The sequence below is a fragment of the Numida meleagris genome, chromosome 19, assembly GCF_002078875.1.
Source record: "Numida meleagris isolate 19003 breed g44 Domestic line chromosome 19, NumMel1.0, whole genome shotgun sequence".
NCBI lineage: Eukaryota > Metazoa > Chordata > Aves > Galliformes > Numididae > Numida > Numida meleagris.
The window spans coordinates 9,685,806-9,702,547 of NC_034427.1; the positions used below are offsets into that span (position 1 = coordinate 9,685,806).

Below are 16,742 nucleotides of genomic sequence, written 5' to 3' on the forward strand. Positions count from 1 at the left end.
GGCAGGAGGACAGCATCATCCACCCTTCGACATTTGAAGGCGATCACAGCAAAGAGGAGCCCCAAGGAAAGCGAGGTGGCACCAGTTTTGACCCTTCAGAACAAACATCGGGGAGCTCAGGCAACATCTTTGTTGGACTTTTATTGATTTCGTATAAAGAGGCATCAACGTCCCCAGAGCACTGGGGTGCTTTGTTTGGAGCACCACACACACACGGCCACTCCACGCTGCGCTGCCTCGGCGCGTCTGCTCTCAGCACATGGAAAGGACTAACGTTACAAAACGCCAGAGCGGGTGTTAAAGCTTCTCCTAACTTAGATAAAAACCACAAAGGATCGCTAACGTTTCCAGCCGAACATCCATTTTTAAATTGGCCTACGCAGGAGTAAAGCTGCTCGTCTTCGTGCAAACACGCCCCACCAAATGGAATGCTGCGGGGGTTCTAGGAAGCAGGATTTCCTCCTGACCTCAAGGACAGCAGAAGTCTCTGTCTCAACACACGATGGCGATGCTGCAGACACTCACCTACTGGACCTTAACACATCAAATACTGAACCTTCTTTGAAATAATTTGGAATAGACTCAAGTCTTTGACAAAGATAGCTTAAAGGACTCCTTTTCTCTTACTGAGCGTGTTACCTAATTAACACAGACAAGCTGAAAATAACCTAATTTCCAATGCTGGACTTTAAGAAAGGCTTTAAGGAACTTTCATAACATCCCTTGTGCTGTAAGCGTCTTAGGGGGAGCATGTATTTTAGCTATCTATTACCAACAGAGTGAGTAACAGCTCATTTTATAAACATACACATACTGAAACCAAACACACCAGTGAACGCCTCGCTAACCAGCGCTGCAGCCACGCACTGGCACCAGCTAGTTCTGAGAGGTGACAGAAATGAAAGAGAGCTCTGCTCAGTTCGCCGTGGTTTGACGAGAGTTCCACTTTTTGCAGGGGAAAAAAAAAAACCCAAACCAGAACGGTATTTTTCTTAGCTTATCTGACTGCTGTGTGATTTCAGCAAGCACTGAACCTTCGGCCGGCAGCGGCTGTGATGTCTGCGAACGGGGCGCGCTGCACGAGCTCAAGCACCAGCTGCTTCTGCAGAACAAGGAAGATGTAGAACTTCACCGCGGCTTCTTTTCGGTTGTTCTTCCGGCAGAGCTCCCGTAAGCTGAAGGAACTCACGCCGGATTTGTTCAGGTGCTGCAGGAGGAGAGAAAAAGAGAAGCAGGTGGGTCATGGAAAAGCAGAGCTCATCACGTCCGAGCTGAACAGCGCTGCTCAGAGCGATTGTTTCCTGCTTATAGGAGGCCTTGAATAGGATCTTATCAGGCATTGACATGTACACGGTGGCTCTTAACATTTAATTTCTATAATATTGCTGGCACCTACATATGTTACTAACATCTACACATGCCCACAGCCCCACTGAACTCAGCGAAACAGCACTGAAGCATATGAGGAAGCCTATCTGTGATGGTTTTCGTGACGCCAACCAATAGAAATCATTGCATGCCCTGTTCTTGGGAGACAGAACACCAGCTATACCACAAGTAACGTCAGTTACAGCTAACTTATCATGATTATTGCTCATTTTTTAATGGCTGTACATTACATATGTAGTTATTTACAGGTGTTGCACAAAACCTTTTAAAGGTGTTCACGTCATTCAACAAACAAGAAGGCTGCAGAGTCAAACTCGAGCCATGGGGAAAAGCCAGGCTGGGAGCAAGGCTTGGTGTGCTTTGCTTTGGCAGGAGCTCAGCACCCAGATGAGCCAGCAAGGGTTTGGACATTTGGTGTTGGAACAGCCTGTGCTGCCTCCCAAGGTGCCTGCCATGTTCTTGTTGATAGAGCACGTGGTATCACACAGCTTCACCAGTCCCGAAATTATTTCTGCAAGGAAGGCAGAATAAGCCTTCCTGATGCAAAGCCTGCCCTGCTAATTTTGAAGCATCTTGAAAGCTCTGGGGCATTAAAACCTTTTAGAGAAGGGGTCAGCATCACTACCACTCTTTTCCATAGCCTTCATTTCAGAAACAGCTCAAGCTGATGAACAGCCACATGAAGGCAGCCTGCAATGCACAGTGGAGGCCCAGCACACCTGCAGGCAGTAGGAACTGGGCTTTGAAGGGATGCTGAAGAGAACAAGGTCTCAGAGCTACAGCAAGCACTGCAAACAAAGGTGCAGAAAATTCTAGCAATTCCAGCAGCTGTGGGAGAGTGGACATGATGTCAGGCACTCAGAATCCTGGTTTCCTCCACAAACACCCAACAAGATGCAGCTGTACTCTGCATATGACACACTGCAACACGCTAAACAGTGGAAGCAGGAGGTTTTCTGAAACAGTCCAGCAGAAATCAATACCTGGTTTGGGCCTCTAATTTCAAAATCCAGCACTGTTACCTGTAACGTTTTTAATAACTGAAGAGTTCTTTTGCTCCACTTCATTTCTTCACTGTCTTTATTTTTCAGTTCTAGCTCCTTGATGGGAAACACAACAGAAAGTTAGAGAGCAAGTGTATTAAAAATGGTTAGTACAACAAAACCCACTGTAAATTCATGGAATTATAACTTAAAAAAAAAACCCATTTCTGTGAAATAACGCAGTTCTGTTCTGCAATGTCAGAACTGCCAGCTTTATGTGTACATACATCTGTTATCTCAGCTTGCTGCACTGGAGCTTCTTGGCCTGTTGCATTATTCACCAGCGTGGAGCTCTCAGAGAAAGCTGCTTCATCCTGCTGGCAGAACAGAAAGGTGGATCAGTTGGTATTGCAGGTATGCATTATTATTCTGTATCATAACAATTCTGCTCAAATAATTGATTGTTATAAATGTTTTCTAAAACAATTCAATAGCTGCTATTTCTACCAGGCCTTTTCTCACACAGGATCTACCCTTGTTTAGGCCCAAGCCATGAATTTTCTCCTGCCATCAAGTCCAGTTTTGTCATTCTTTGACAACTTTACAGAGTTCTATACACTCCTAAGACTCTCTTTTCACATTAGAATGGTAGAAATACATATTTTGTCATTGCTTGAGTATTTTCTCAATTTTTGACACAAAAGAGAAACATAACCATCTTCAGAAAGGATAAAACGTCTTCTCTTTACGAGCAGGTTATGATTTATATCAAGGTTCCAGTCATACTCAGTGATTATACTGTAATCTCTACCAATTAATAGACATTTTAATTAAGGGTTCATTCATTGTGAGAGTCTTCCAAAACGCTTCTCAGTAAACTTTCCTGAAGTGAAAGGCATATGTTAATCATTTCTTAACCTGACTGAAAGGGAACCCCAACATAAAACGAAGCCAGGAAGTACATGTGGGTCTGCAAAACATATGGAAACTGCTCACTAGGGTTTCACCAAAGCCGTTAACGGTTTCATTTCTGCCATTCCGTGCTGTCAGTACAAACAAATCATCGCCCATTTTTCTCTCAGCTTCTGAGGGATCCAGCTCCTGCAGGTAACTTGATTCATCTGTTAGCAGTGTCTCTGTATCGACAAGTAAACACAAGGCTTAAGATGAAGTGACTTTTCACCTGCCCTTAAAAAAAAACCCAAACACTTTTATGGTTAACGCAGCCAACTTTGTTGATGGCTGAGACGTTTTGACCTTTCATTTGTAGAACATTGCACGCTGTGTGTGTCTGAAACATCACATAAAATAGAGAGTATTGGTGAACAGCTAATTCTGCCACAGTAGAATTAAAGCGTTACCTGTGGCGTGTTCCTCTTTCCTTGTTTTTTCCATCTCAGATTCCATCTGTGTTACGTTTCTCCCCATCTCAAATCCACTGCTCTTGAAGTATTTTGCAAAGATCTGAAAACAATTATTTTTATTTGTTTTTCCTGGCAGAATACAGCGTTAGATTATTTGCAAGCATCAAAGCAAGAGTATGAAGATGAGTTGCATGTTAATCACCGCACCCCAGGATTTAGGGATTTGCATTAGGTCATTTTAAACCTGCTTTTTTTAAAAAAAAAAAAAGGAAGAGCCCTTTGGCAGCAAGTTCTATGAAGAAACGTCTCTGAACAGCTAAGGAACAAGCTGTAATTCTGCATCTCGACTCTAAGAGGTGAAGCTGTTCTGCTCCGAGGAACCTGCTGAGCTGCTTGCCTGCAGAGCCCGCCTCCCAGATCTGTGGCATACACAACAGAGGAAGCGCAGTGCAATTAGCGTGAGGCTGCTGAGCAGAGTTAGCACTGCACCTTTCCCCATCTCCCTGCATACAAGTTGATCTTTCTTTGTTTTATCATCATCCCTAAACTTACAACTTCTTCGAATGATCTGTCAGATAATACGTGAGGGCACGGAAGGATTTGACAGACCGTATTTCCATGAAGCAAATCTCTCTCCCTTGCACAAAAAGAGCAGTAAGGTCCAAGACCATGGGAAGGGGTGTTCTGAGCTGCCCTCCTCACCCACGGGACACAGCAATCAGAACCTCTGGGACACCTGGAAGGCAAGGTCTCCTTATCATTTGTTACTTGCTGGAGCTCTGGTGGTTGAAGCCAGGAGCTGTACAGATGGTCTTTCTGCTGAAGCAATTAGTGAAGAGCATGCAAAGAACCATGAGGTATCCAACAGAGCAGTGCTGTGAAACAATACTTCCAGTGATGCTAAGCACCTGCAGTTGCCTTGGGGTTCACGTAAAACCAAGCGTGCAAACCCCTGACAGTTACATCCTGGATGTGCAACAGCTCCATCACCTACACAGGGGCACAAAAACCAACAGGGAAGAAATGTTTACCGTTTGTAGCTCAGCATGAAACAAAAGCTGTGCAGGCTGGGGCAGGAGTTTTTCCACTCCTCCTGATTCTTTCCACACCATTGTTTGTTTGGTCGGAGGCGCGAGGTCTAACGTAACAAGGGTGCCCACACTGCTGTTAAGCTGACGGTATATGGCATTGCAGCTGAGCTGCTTCTCCACATCCACAAGCAGCTTCCTCTTCCTTTTATTGCTTTTCCTCTGGTTGAAAGCTAAAGAGATCAAGTATTCAAAAAATAAAAAAGCATTGACCTCAATACGCACACGGTCACAATAGATCCCTCCCATCATTAAGAACGCTGTGATCCTCAGCCTCTCTCACAGACATGCCTACCTGCCACGCTGACTAGCTGAAATGGGGGCAGCTGAAGACCCTCAGCTAATTCTCCCCTTCAGCCACATGTTTATTGTATGGAATTACAATATTTAAAGCTGGCAAGGAGGGGTTCAACCCTCCTGTTCCTGATCAAGGCATGTTTTTCAATGGCCATTACAGAGTGGATGCACGCCAATAAGGTCCCATCCGCAGAAAACTTAAGTGTGAAGAGAACCACTGTGAGTAAATGGACAGCTGGAGACCTCCTGAAGAGCTGCACAGACTTCACAGTCAAAGTCTAAGAGGGAAGTCTGTTTCCCCAGGAGTTTTTGTGAAGCTTACTCTCTGTATTCTTGTACAGGAAGCTCACACATGTTTAATTACAGAAGACATGAATACTGTGCTGAAGAATCAGGAACACAATGACTTAATGAGAACACATGATACGTGAACAGGTCTGAGTAAGCTGTCTTTAATCCATCAGGAATTAATTGTTCCAAGAACTCCTGATGTACTCAGCAGGTTTCATTAGCTCACAATTCGTATCTGTATTTGTCAGTTTAATACTTTGGCAATTATATCGAGATGTAGATTGTAAACACACAGTAGAGACACTGGTTGTACAGCCATGGCTTCCTGAATCTTGTCTTGGCAGGCTGGAAAATTCCAGTATTCGAAATATCATGTCAGTATGAACTTGTTTATTTGCTAATAGCAGAATAGCATCAGAATAGCTGAGGTCTAGATATACTCACAGATGAAAAGAGACACTTTTCTTTTTTGATCTTAATAAAGACAAAAGATCATGAAACAAAATTTCCCCAAAGCCTCGACGTTATAAGGTGGTCGTTTTACACACAAAAGATCACGGAGGTGTCACTGGCAATAAAAGCTCGGCTGAACTTTTGGTAACACTGCTGAACAGGCTGCACTGCAAGCAGAACTGCAGAGCAGCAGCACTTGGTTTGGTATGGAGAAGGAACTGTAAGCAGAGAACTGTGCAGATCAGATAATACTGATCAACCTGATACTGGTTTTGTATAAGAATGATCATAAAACAGAACTCCGACAGCAGGAGCTAAGGAAAGTGAAAATCATGTTTTGCAAATATTTACGCTGACAAGAAGAAAACCAAACACAGCAATGCAAACAGTCAGCAAGAAACTGATGGAGTTCTGACCTGTGTCATCAACTGGCTCAAGCACAAATCCTTCCTCTTCTTTAGGCAAAAGTATTGTTTCATTCATGAGATGATTTTCTGTCTTAACTGCAGTGTCTGCATGGTTGGACTCGGCTATAAGAAAACCCAGCAAAAAAGTTTACAGGACAGAATAAATTCTCCATCTCACAACATTCAAGACTGATAGCAGACAAAGAAAAGGCTAGAATTTGCAAACTATGATTTAGTCTGTAATCTCACAGTGACCTTAACCAGTACACCTGCATTGCTGCTGCTTATGTTCTGCTGACACGAGACCCTATTTGGGCAGGTGGTGAAACAAACTGAATTATCAACAGACCAATACCGAATCAAAAGAGGACTAAGAACACCTTATGAATTACTAAAAGTCATCTGTGGCTGAAATATAAGGTCAGAAATATTGGCAGGTAACATCCAAAGTTACTTCATTCTGCTTCCTTTCCTCTACAAAAGTGACATTACTGCCTAAGCTGCAGGGTGGATCTCCAGCAACATGGGAAACCATACAGAAGTGTTTCTAAGCAATGTCAAGTTACGTATCTAGAATTCCCAGGTCCAATTAAATTATACCTAAAATGGTGAATGACACATGTTAGAAAAAAAAGGAAAGGAAACTAACGAAGGAAAAGGGCTTGGGATATTATTCCATGCATGCAAAGCTGAATGGGAGTAACTCATGCAGGAGCAGAGTTCACATGAGGCAGGAGGAGGAGGTGCTGCCAACTCACCGGCTGTGCTGTTCTCTCGCAGATCTTGTGACAAAGGAAGTTCTTCCTCCATATCAAGAACATCGTTAATTAGGCCATTCTGCTCATCCCTCAGCAGGATTTCTTAAATTTAAAACACATAGTTGAATCGTCCTGAGCCTTAGTTGTCATGAAGTAGCCTGACGTAGCCTAATGTTACTTATAAGAAATATAAATCAAATTACTCGATAAGAAATATAAATCAAATGCCTTGAACTCTAAAAAAATATTATAATCTTTTACTTAGTGACGTCTAAATGATCATACAGTGATAAGTTGCAAAAAATGCAGTATAAAAACAGGAGAAAAAAAAGAACTTCTGTTTGAAAGCAATGCCTTTCATGCTGTTTCCCTTGTTTTCCTGCAATAACAAAAACATTCTGAAAGAAAGCCATTCTGGTTACCTACCAATCATGTCTGCGCCAGCCTCCTCATCTCCGAAGCAGTCCTGCTCGAAGCAGTACGAGTCCTCCTGCAGGGCAGCCTTGTCTCCACTCACACTCGCAGAGCTGTGGTCAGCCACGGGGTTGTTGCTGCTCATTAGAACGCTGACATCGAAGTAGCTCTGTTTTCTCAGTGTGTCTGGATCCTCATCTGAGCAAAGACAGAATTTCTCATGCTCCGTCTGTATTGGTTTATCGGAAACACGTACTTATCCATCTCCTGAGGTTTTCAAATCATTTTCGGAAGATTGTAGGCCATCCCATGCCTCGAATGGAATGGACAAAAAGTCAATTTCATCTAACTCGGTAACAAACATCAAACGTTGGGTTTGATTCTCAGTCTCCAATATCACATTCTATTACTTAGGCAGAGTACTTACAGAGAACTTTAAGCATGAGACCATGTGATAGGCCAGTCAGTACAAGCATAAGAAATACTCTTAGTAATAACTTCTTCACAAAGAGAAATTACTTACTGTACAACATATTGCATAAAACATACTTTTCCTTACGGAATATTTCTAATTTCTCAGCTTCTCTCACCAAAGTTCCTATCACAGAGAAGTACATTGCTTTCATAATCCTCTTTAAGTGTGATGTCTTCAGCTCTGCTCTGATTCAAGGTAAAATGCTCAGCAACATCAATGGCACTGATGAAAAAAACATTATACAAAATACAGGATGAACTGAAACTCATTCACCATTTCACTCAACTGTGAAAACTTGTTGCTAACCAGTCTGCAAACCTGACATTCTGCCAAAAAAAAAAAAACCCAAAAAATAACTCCTGTTTTCTATGGCATTGAAAGTAGCCCAGCTGATCCTCATTTCTGTGGAGAGAGAACAACTGTCTCCCAAAGCCATTAGCATTCAAGGTATTTAAGATTTGATTCCTAAAAATCACTGCTTTGAATTTCCTCAAAAAGCTCAAAATGAGCACGTGGAAACCAGATGTTATCTGCTGGTTACAAGGGCTACCTCTGAGCAAGCAGGCAGCTGCTTTCTCTGCTAGCCAGGCCTCCCTATGCAGTCTGCAATGTACATTGTACAGTGAAGACTGAATCTGGAATGGTCGTAACAAAATGCTAAGGAGGGAGAGGTCTGTGAATCAGAGGAAAGCATTTAGCTAATGGACTTCAAAATAATCCCCACGTCTGGAATTTTGTGAACAAATGATGCAGATGTGCACTCAGAAAGCAATCTCTTCAAGAAACAGTAGGCATATCCACGAGGACAAGGGAAGCACCCATACTCATCTCTGTATTTCCTAGGTCTCTTACTCTTCTGCCAGCAATTTTTGGCTTGTGTGAGTTTGGTCACACTCAGGCCCTGCTAACTACCAGACACTTGTCTCATAGAAGGCATCGAATTAATGTTCCACTGTCATCTTTACATCAAACCATAGGGATTCTTTGGGTAGGCAGAAAAGGCATAAAGCTATGGAACACTGGAGTACTTGAATAAATGGAATAGCTAGTATCACATCCCAGCTGTACCTACAAGATACTAAAGGCTTACAGCTGCATGTATGGTGAGGTGCAGAGAAAATCTGTTGAAGTTCACTATCCCGGCTCTTTTGGGGCACGGAAACACATCTTAGCCTTCTGCTTTTATCACTTTTTCTACATTAGTGCTGATTCATTCCGAAAAGCCAAAGAAACACATTGGCTTTTCATCAGGAGCAAAGCTTACTAGAGCTGATAAGGCACCCAGGCCCCAAAGAGCGAGGGACCAGAAATGAAAAGCATTTACACAGCGAAACAGTACGACATTGTGAGGCTACGAACCACAGGCTCCATGGTATTACAACAGTATTCAGGCTAACTTGTACATCTCCTCTCAAGGCCAGGAATTTCTTTGCAGGGTTCACTCAGACAATTGTAAATGAGAAAATCTGGAAGTATGGGTTCGATACATTATGTTATTGTTAAAGTTTTCTGATGAAATGGACTTGGAGAACTCTACACAAGCACGCAGTGTTGTGACTGCAGCCTTGTAGAGTTCAGCTCAGACTTTAGAGGAGATCAGCTGGCAAATCAAAGCTATTCCATGCCACTGTTGATCAGATAACTGTAAGGAGGTCTTTTACTTCTGAAAACAGTGAAATAATGAATAAAAAGTAGGGAATAATTTACTTTAAATCAGGTAGCGTTGTTTCAAAATCATGAAATTCTTCAGGTAATGTAATGGACTGATAAGCAGCCTCACAGCTCTCTTCTGGAAGGTCAACAAGTCCTAAAAGAAACAGAAAACAGCACGATGTAAATATCAATAAAATAAAAGTAATGTTCTCCCAAGTAGATATAGTAAGTCTATAAACCTGTCGGAAAGGTCTGTTGCCATTACAAAGAACAAAAAGGTAAAGCTTAGGCAATTTGTCAGCAAGACTCCAAAGAGGAATTAAAATACTTAACTTGCATATAGATAGCCATATTTTATACAGATGGACAGAGAAGAGCATGCTGCTGTTGGAAACTGGTACAGCTCTTGAAAAACTGTAAATACATTGTGCTTATACACAGCTACGTAAAGTCACTATAACTTCAGGTGGAATATTATGCTTTGTTTTTCTATCCAGGGTCTATATAACACTATTCTCCAGCATCAAATAATCATAAAAACTGGCAGCAAATACCTAGCAGCCAGGGAATCCTGGAACAATTGAGGTTAGAAGGGATTGCTGAAGGTCACCTAATCCAACCTTTGGCTCAAAACAGAATTAATTCTTAAGCTAGATCACTTTTGACTATTTCTGATGATGGAGATTCCACAGCATCCCTGGACAACCTGTTTCAGCATTTTACTACTGTCAGTGTGAATTCTTCCCCTCTTGCAGCTAGCTGGAGTTTCCCTTGCTGCAGTTGTGACCGCTGCCTTCTGTTCTTGTGCTGTGCAGTCCTCTACAAGCTGCTACAGCACCAATTAAAAACAGTGCTACGTACTTATTGAAAGTGATTCTTCGAGTGATTTCCACGTTTACAGATATTAACGAATCGTAATCATATCCTTGAATATCGTGTAGGATAGGTATTCAATATTCTGCCACCAATCTAGGTTGCCAATAGATGTTGGTGTTTTAAGCCTTTTTTCAGACCGCAGTGCCTCCCCATTTGTCGCCTTAAAATGACAAACACACAGCCTCTTTGGAAAGGGTTCCATCATCTCAGCTCCCTTCTTGCTAGCTTTGTGGCTAGAGCTCAAAACACCGTCAGACCTGGCACTAACACGTTCTTAGACACGTTGTTGGAGTCATCAGTAGTGATAATTAATTATCTAGCAATGGAAGCTGAAGTCAAGCTGCTTCTTGTAGGACCATTTAAGATATTGCTTCTTTTAAAGGAGTCAAAGAGTCGAAATTGCGTTGAATTAAGCCAGCCAGACTAACCATCAGCAGTATGCACCAATAAATTCAATGTCCTTTGAGATCAGTGGTGTGTATTTAACTGAAACAACCACAGTTAAGTCTTATGATAAAAGCAGAAAGCGACGCAGGTGGGAAAATGCAGAACTCTGCACAAACCTGGGCGAAAGGCTGTCTTCATTTTTGTCAGAGCTTCGCTGCAGTCTGCCAAGAGGTATTTTGTTTTCCTGTGATAGATCCGCACAACTCCCAAGAGTAAGTGTCCAGAGGTGCGCAGAGCTACTGTAAACTTGGATGATGTAAAGAAGTTGTTCAGGAGTTAATATTTTGGGGGAGGGGAAAAAAAACCAAACATTTAAAATGTTAATACTGCACAGTAGTAACAGAGTTCTGGTAAAACACACCAGCAAGAGCTTTGTGCTGTTATAGAGGATCGGAGACAGAGGAATATTCAGAGCTAGTTCCTAATTGCTTCTGCCCTGCAGCACTGCCATGCTGAAGCCTAAGTCCCAAACCAATGCTCTTATTTGACCTAAAACGTCCCAGCTGACTGACAGTGAGCAGTGTAGCACCTCCTGAAAAGGAAAGCAGCTGCACATGTTCTAATATTTGCCACTTTGTTTATTTAAGTGAGCCAACATTATACCAACTTACTTCTGCAAAGTCTTCCCGCACCGAGAACCCTTCGTGTGGCCATTCCAATGCTGGACGGGACAGTGTGCAGGAGAAAGACTACAAAGTCTATGAGAACACTTCCAAATGTTACCAATGTAATTTTAACATAGTTCAATTAATCATAACCCGTGGAAGACAGACGATGAAATTTAGACTACCAATTATCAAACAGGTATTTTCATGGGGAAAATGTCCTGCTTGCACCAGCAGAAAGCCACGGATCCCCTTCGCCATTGATTAGTGACAGTGCAAAATGTTCTTGCTGTTCCCTTGGATGCAATTGCAAATGAGAGGCGAAGGACCAAGTCATGGATACTGCCTGCATCTGTGCTTGTTTGAGTCATATCTTATCTGTGATACACAAAGGATTAATACAGCATCTCTCATAAGAGTCTCCAATTACGCTTATTTATATACTTATCTGCTTATAACGGTGGGCCTGGCAGGAGTCCACTGAAAGTGCAAGGATAGTTATTATATGTCAAAGGTTATTTACTGGCAGATCAGCAAAAAATGGCCCTCCATTGTCTGTGTACAATTTTACAGTGGCTTTCTTATGCCCTTGATTTTGGTGAAATGGCTGACTCTTTTTTTTTTTTTTTTTTTTGAGACAATTTCCTCAGATACTGTCAATTCCCAGGTTATGCTGTGTACCTGCAGCTCAAAATCTCCGAGGAGAGCCCAGTGGCACAACACTGACGAGTCTGTGATGTGCTGTGAAGGAGCTCAGACCAACATGGTAGTCCCCAGGCCTGCAGGGCGCTCTTTGGATCTCCATCAGTGGAATATATTTCATAGAATTGTAGAATGGCTTAGGTTGGAGAGGACATTAAAGATCAGCTAGTTCCAACCCCTGTCATGGGCAGGGTTGCTAGCTAGCAGATCAGGGGCCAGGGCCCCATCCAGCCCAGCCCTGAATGCCTCCAGGGATGGGGCTCCCACCACCTCTCTGGGCAGCTGTGCCAGCGCCTCACCGCCCTCTGAGTAAAAAAATTCTTCATAATATCTAACCTAAATCTCCCCTCCCTTAGTTTAAAGCCATTCCCCCTTCTCCTATCACTATCAGATCATGTAAAAAGTCGGTCCCCCTCCCGCTTGTAAGCTCCGTTCAAGTACTGGAAGGCTGCAGTGAGGTCTCCCCAGAGCCTTCCCTTCTCCAGGCTGAAAACCCCAACTCCCTCAGCCTCTCTTCATAGCAGAGGTGCTCCAGCCCTCTGATCATCTTCGTGGGCCTAATTTGAATGTTACAGTAAAAATGCTCTTACACTGGGGATGAGTATATTCCACAGACCTCCAAGAGTAAAATAACGAGCAGAATATTTCTATTACTATCATTAAATGGGATTGAGACTTGATCTGAGTCAGAACTGAATAAAATCAGAGTAGGAATTTGCCTCACGCTGGTTTTGAAGCAGCCACAAATGCGTCTTACTAAGTGCTCACAACAGCACTACCTCGTTCCCTGCAGCACTCACACCTCGGGGCTCACCCGAAGCCACTCTCCCGCTTAATAACATACCTTTGGCGAAATGATCTTTTTAATGGTAGTCTCTAAATTGCACTCAAAGATATGAGCCTTGGTGAGCTTCTTCTCCCAGTGGGCAGCGAGCCAGATCTTGGCCAACGGCCCACGCCTGTTCACGAGCAAATGCATGTAGAACATGGTGCGCGGGTCTGACGGGCCTCCTGAGCTGCCTCTGCCTGCGCTTTTCCCTTCTCCCCTGGGCTGGCTGAGGGTGCGAAGGTCCCAAGGAGAACGTCTGCTGGGGCCTCAGAGCTGGAGCTGTGGGTTGGAGCTGACAGCACCTGCAGGCACAAGGAGAGACGTCATGGGGCTGGGGCTGGGGCTGGGGCTGAGGGACGGGGCTTGGGGATTGCAAAGAGAAGCAGTGGGCACGGGGTGGGATGGTGTGAGTGCTGCGGGAGGTGCGGCTGTGAGGGATGGGGTCTTCAAGGGACCACGAGGGGGTGGGGGTACTTTGTGGGGCCCCTAAGGGGATGGGGTCTTCGTGGGGCCCTGTGGGGAAGGAGAAGCACCGTGGAGCCCTGAGGGGGTGGAGTCCTCATGGTGCCATGAGGGGATGGGGGAGTTTGTCAGCCCTGAGGGGATGGGGTCTTCATGTGACCTGAGGGGATGGCGGCTTCGTGGGGCCCTGAGGGGATGGCGGTGTCAGCCCTGCCGTGAGGGGATGGGCTCTTTACAGGGCCCTGAGGGGGACCTTGAGGTGGCAGTGAGGGGCTGCGGGACATCACCGTGGTGCTGGGGGATGGGGTACCCAGTCCGGTCCTGAGGGGACGGGCGCGCTCCGCGGGGCGCTGATGAGCGGGACTGAGCGGGGGCTGAGGGCGGGGCGCGGCGCTGTGGGGCGCTGTGGCGGCGGCCCCGCTCTCTCTCCCGCCCTCACGGCAGCTCCTGGCCCCGCAGCCGCCGCTTCCCGCCGCGGCCCTGTCCCCTCTGTGGAGCCGGGGAGCAACGGCGGGGCCTGCGCTGGCAGAGGATGCGCTGGAGGGGAACAACGGGACGGACAAGCAGCCACAGCCCTCCTGGAGCGCCCCGTCCTCCCCGGCCCACCCCGCCTCGTCCCTCCTCAATGCTTCTGTCCCCGCAGCCCCGTCCCACCCCTGCCCCGCTCCACGCCCAGGCTCCCTCCTCCCCTCCCTCCTCTTATTATTTATTTCCAGCTCTCCCGCAGATTTCGTTCTGCATTTTGGCAGCGCTGTCTCTGACCTTGGCTGTCTCCCTTCTCGCTGTGCTCCTGCATTGGCAGCGTCAGTCTGGGCCGTCTCCATCCCCTCCTCTCCTTTCCCCGGGGGATGCTGCAGCCCCGCCAGCCCGGGGCACGATCTGGGGCTGTAGATTTGGGGCTGCACATCCCGACCCCACCAGCCCAGGGCAGGATTTGGGACTGCAGGTTTGGGGCAGCTCCCAGCCCAGGGCACGATCTGGGGCTGTAGATTTGGGGCTGCACACCCTGATCCCAGCAGCCCTGCGCAGGGCAGCTCCCAGTACCCATCACAGCCAAAGCAGCAATGCGCAGGACGCGTCCCCTTCCCTTCATCCATTCACGATGTCCTCTGACGGCTGCAGGCTCGCCAGCCCCATGGCTGCTGCCCCATCTAACCGTGGGGTCACGGCAGCCTGTACACAGGCCACGCACATTGCAGTGCCTCATCACCGCAGGAGCCGGGTGCCCCGAAATGCAGAGCTCGATGGCACGTGTTGCTTTGCTCAGGAGCAAACCATCTTCATTTCTGTCCCTCCCAGGGAACTGCGGGTGGCAGAGGCAGCAGAGCGCAGTGCTCTCCTCCGTCCCCGCTCCCTCCTGCCCGCCTGCTCCAGATCCATCCTTTCCTGCTGATTCGGGACAATCTGCGTCCTGTGACCTACTTGTCTCCGAGCGCCGGGTGGGTTGGCACTGAAGCCTCTCTAAATGTGGTTAACGTGTCAGGATGCACTTACATTTATTTTTAATTCCGTGCTTTTCTCAGCCCAGTTCTGGATGCGTCCCCGGGGATGCTGTGCTGGGAAGTCTGTGCGTTTTGACACAGCGCAGGAGAGGAGCCGCTCACAGCCACACAGCACGCACATATCTCACTGCAAACAAAACGTGATATAGCGTGGTGTGCATCCACATCCCCAAGGCAGCAAAAGGGGTGGGTAACCCCCAGACCCATTTCAGGAGGAGCAGGTCAGCATCAGCTGAATTAAATGAATTAATCCAGGCAGAAAGCCTTCCCAGGGCACGTGGGGGAAAATAAAAAAAAAAAAAAAATGCATGGAAACAGCTAAAAATTATCCAGAGGTTAATTTTAACATAACCTTTCGAGTTTAATGCAGAAGGTGTTGAGGGAAGGATGAAGCTGTCACCTGTCACTGCCCCGCTGAGCAGCAGGGGCAGGAGCCAAGTGCCCAGCACCAGCACCTGGATGTGCGCAGCCTTCAGCTGCACGGGAAACCACGTGCACCCCTTTATTTGTGCCTACACCCCCTCCACCCTCTTTGAACCTTTTTGGTTTTGACTGAATTTTACGAAGACTTTACAGAAAGTCCCTGTGGGTGTCATGGTGGTAGAAAGCTGCTGCCTGACGTCACCCTGAAGGACATTGCCCCAGTGCTGCGGGTTGCATGGAGCCGAGCATGGCTGCGGGATTTGCTGCATGGGGGAGTGGGGCATGTGGGGCTCAGGGCACAGGGAATGGGTGTGTGAGCCCACCCGGTGCTGGCAGCAGCATCTGCGCATCATCTCACGCGGTCATATGTGAGCTCGTGGAGGTGCTCGAGGCATGTGAATGTGCTGAAGGGAATGGCAATGTGACGGACAAATCTTCCCGGCAGCTTTCAGCAGCCCACCTGCTATCACTCGGGATTTACATCCGCCCCACCATCTCCAGGCACCGCTCCAAAGGCAGAAATAGCACACGTCTCATTAACGACGCAGCTCCAAGCATGCTCCTGCCTGCTGGTCACTGCTGGGGCTCGGGCCTGGGTCCAGTTTCAGGTCAAAGAGAAGCGGAGCGTGTACAGTAAGACGGTGGCAGTGGGAAAAGGGAATAAATAACCTGGTGCTGGGGATCTCTGTGCCGCAGGACCGCAGCCTGGTGCTGTCCTGTGGCCCCAGTGGGGCTGGCTGGCTGTGGGGTTCATGGCCAGCATCATGGGGCATCCCCTGGGCGCATTCCATGCTTTTTGCAGTGCAATCCCAGCTACTTCGTCCCCTCCATCTGCAAATTCCCCGCCTCGGGATCCCTCTGCTGCAGGTGATGCGTTGCACGGGCGGTGCTGGTGTGCAACCGTGCGTGCGTGCGTGTGTGTGTGTGTGTGTGTGTGTGTGTGTGTGTGCGCACGTGTGTGCACGTGTGTACCCCCGGGGCAGCCGCCGCTACGTGTGCACGTGTGTGCGTGCAGCGCCGGCAGCACCGCGGGGTCCCACCGCCCTCCCCTCCCTCCGCCGCGGCTGCACCGGCACCGGGGACCCGGCGTGGGTAGGCGGCCGGGGGGGCAGCTCGGTGCGGGCAGCGGCGGGGCGGGACCGGGAAGGCGGCTGGGACCGAGGAAGCGGGATCGCAGCTCGGTGCGGGGAGCGGGGGGAGAGGCGGCTCGGTGCGGGGAGGGAACCGGCGGAGCGGAGGGGACAGCAGGTCCGGGACGTGGAGCGGGGTGGACAGCCCGAATCGGGGAAGGCAGCCCGGGGGGTGTCACAGGCTCCTGGGGTGG

General features: G+C 47.2%; 1 protein-coding gene and 1 long non-coding RNA gene across 2 annotated transcripts; one reads left to right on the forward strand and one right to left on the reverse strand.

Annotated features, from left to right (window-relative positions):
* RAD21L1 (RAD21 cohesin complex component like 1) lies at positions 127-14,304 on the reverse strand. The gene is given in 16 exon segments (XM_021416559.1): positions 127-1,207; positions 2,412-2,489; positions 2,660-2,749; positions 3,369-3,508; positions 3,734-3,836; positions 4,768-4,997; positions 6,282-6,395; positions 7,031-7,132; positions 7,457-7,642; positions 8,035-8,141; positions 9,627-9,726; positions 11,012-11,141; positions 13,047-13,299; positions 13,301-13,333; positions 14,256-14,266; positions 14,269-14,304. Coding segments are annotated over 16 exon segments (1,887 nt in total). The 5' UTR covers positions 14,290-14,304; the 3' UTR covers positions 127-1,018.
* On the forward strand, positions 14,441-15,310 carry LOC110408120. Its single transcript, XR_002444171.1, has 2 exons — positions 14,441-14,932; positions 15,017-15,310. It is a non-coding gene; the product is annotated as an uncharacterized LOC110408120 (long non-coding RNA).